At 37.1% G+C, this 1,975-nt stretch overlaps 1 protein-coding gene across 1 annotated transcript in view; it reads right to left on the reverse strand.

Annotated features, from left to right (window-relative positions):
- LOC138853863 (coiled-coil domain-containing glutamate-rich protein 1-like) overlaps positions 1-1,130 on the reverse strand; it is a 12,661-nt gene extending 11,531 nt beyond the window's left edge. Inside the window, exon 1 of the mRNA XM_070093248.1 lies at positions 1,103-1,130. Coding sequence (XP_069949349.1) covers positions 1,103-1,130 — 28 coding nt within the window. The remainder of the gene's footprint in view (positions 1-1,102) is intronic.
- Between the last annotated feature and the right edge of the window lie 845 nt (positions 1,131-1,975).

The raw sequence follows: 1,975 nt of genomic DNA on the forward strand, positions 1-1,975 counted from the left end.
TATAGATGAGAAATATCCAAAATTTATGAAATAGGTAATGATTTAAAATACCCAAGAAATGTAATTGATAAATCTTTTAAAGTTGCTAGGAACACTTTTTATAATCCAAAAAAGGGCAACCAGCCTTATTCAACTAAAAATATGTTGGTTCTCCCTTACCATGAAAACTTGGTTGATATGCCTTCTCTTCTTAAGACTTTTAATATTAAAGTTGTATTCAAAAATCTTGACACAGTAAAAAAACTTTTGATTAAGAATTCCCCCAAAATGCTGATGGATGTGTCTATAAGATTCTTTGTAAAATTTACGATAAAGTTTATTACAGGTCAAACTGGTAAAAATCTCGAACTAAGATTAAAACAACATAAATATAGCTTATTAGAACTGGACAAGATTCTAATGCTCTATTTATTCATGTAAGAAGATTTTAACCATCCAATTGATTTTCAAAAAGTTGAGAAAGTAGTATCAAGCAAGTCCATGGTCGACAGGAATATAATTGAATCTTGTTTCATAAAAGCAGTTTTGACAATAATATGAATATTTCCTTTGGTTTATATAAATTAGATCCATTAATAGAATTTGGGTAGAATTTAATAATACACTGGACAAATAAATAGCTTGGGGGTGAGTTTTGCAAAGGACCTATCCAAGTTGGCTCGCCGCGCGTCACGTGTTTAACCGTTGTGGGATCTGATAGTGAGGTGCTGGCCGACCCCTTATATAGCTTCCTTGGATGCTTCACTTTCATAGTTCCTTGATAATGTGAGTAGTCACGAAAGCGCTTGGAATTTCTCTATTCTTTCGGAGTGGTTGTTTTGGATATTTAGAAATCACCTGTTTACTGTGATCTTATTGCATATATATATATATATATATATATATATATATATATATATATATATATATATATATATATATATATATATATATATATATATATACATACATACATACCTAATACTACTACTACTACTACTACTACTACTACTACTACTACTACTACTACTACTACTACTACTACTACTGCTGCTGCTGCTGCTGCTGCTGCTGCTGCTGCTGCTGCTGCTGCTGCTGCTGCTGCTGCTGCTGCTGCTCCTACGACGACGACGACGACTGCGACGACTCATATTAAGCATAATAATAATGCTTTTACCGCAAGTAATCAGGTCACTTGTTTTGACTGCCACAGCATCACTGGTGTTGTAGCAGATCTGTGTATCAGACTTTTATGATTTTCCTTAGAACGGAACTGCAAACACATTGTTTGTTCTTCGCTAAGTTTAATTAGTTAAAGTTTGTCTTTCACTGTTTTTGTTGTTAGTCGTTGCTACTTGACGGCTGATGGATTGGTTGCTGTGGATAATTGATTTGTGGTTGGTTTCAGCGGTTGATTCCCAGTTGGTTGGTTGACTGTAGTAGTGGATTCTGTGTAGGTCGGTTTATTTGTTGATGTTCGCTCTTTTTTTAGTTGATTAATGGTTGATAGATTCGGCTAGTGGTTGTTTCTTTAGTGGTTGACGATTGATGGGCTGACGATTAACCTAATAGGATAGTGGTTCTGTCCTTGTTGTTTGTATATTTAAAGTGTTCTAGTCAATTTCTATGCAGTGTATTTTTGCTGTTGTTGATGTTGTTATAGCGGAGGTGGTAATGGAGGTCAGCAGGAGCGAGTGTGGGAAGGGTGACCAAGATGGCTGAAATTGTGGAGGGTGGAGAGAGAGAAAGAGAGAGGTCTACTAGAAAGGGGTTTGAGAGTTGTGTAGAGGGAGGCTGGAGGGAGTGGAGACTCCGTATCTCCAAATTTGTGCTACCCAGGAGACAAGAAGGAGTATATTCATGGAGGCACACACACACACACACACACACACACACACACACACACACACACACACACACTTGGCACTCACTTGAGTGCCATGATCCACGCGACTCCCGGCATTGTTACTTTACTGTGTTATTGTTTGCGTTGCGG

Source organism: Cherax quadricarinatus, chromosome 3 (genome assembly GCF_038502225.1).
Source record: "Cherax quadricarinatus isolate ZL_2023a chromosome 3, ASM3850222v1, whole genome shotgun sequence".
NCBI lineage: Eukaryota > Metazoa > Arthropoda > Malacostraca > Decapoda > Parastacidae > Cherax > Cherax quadricarinatus.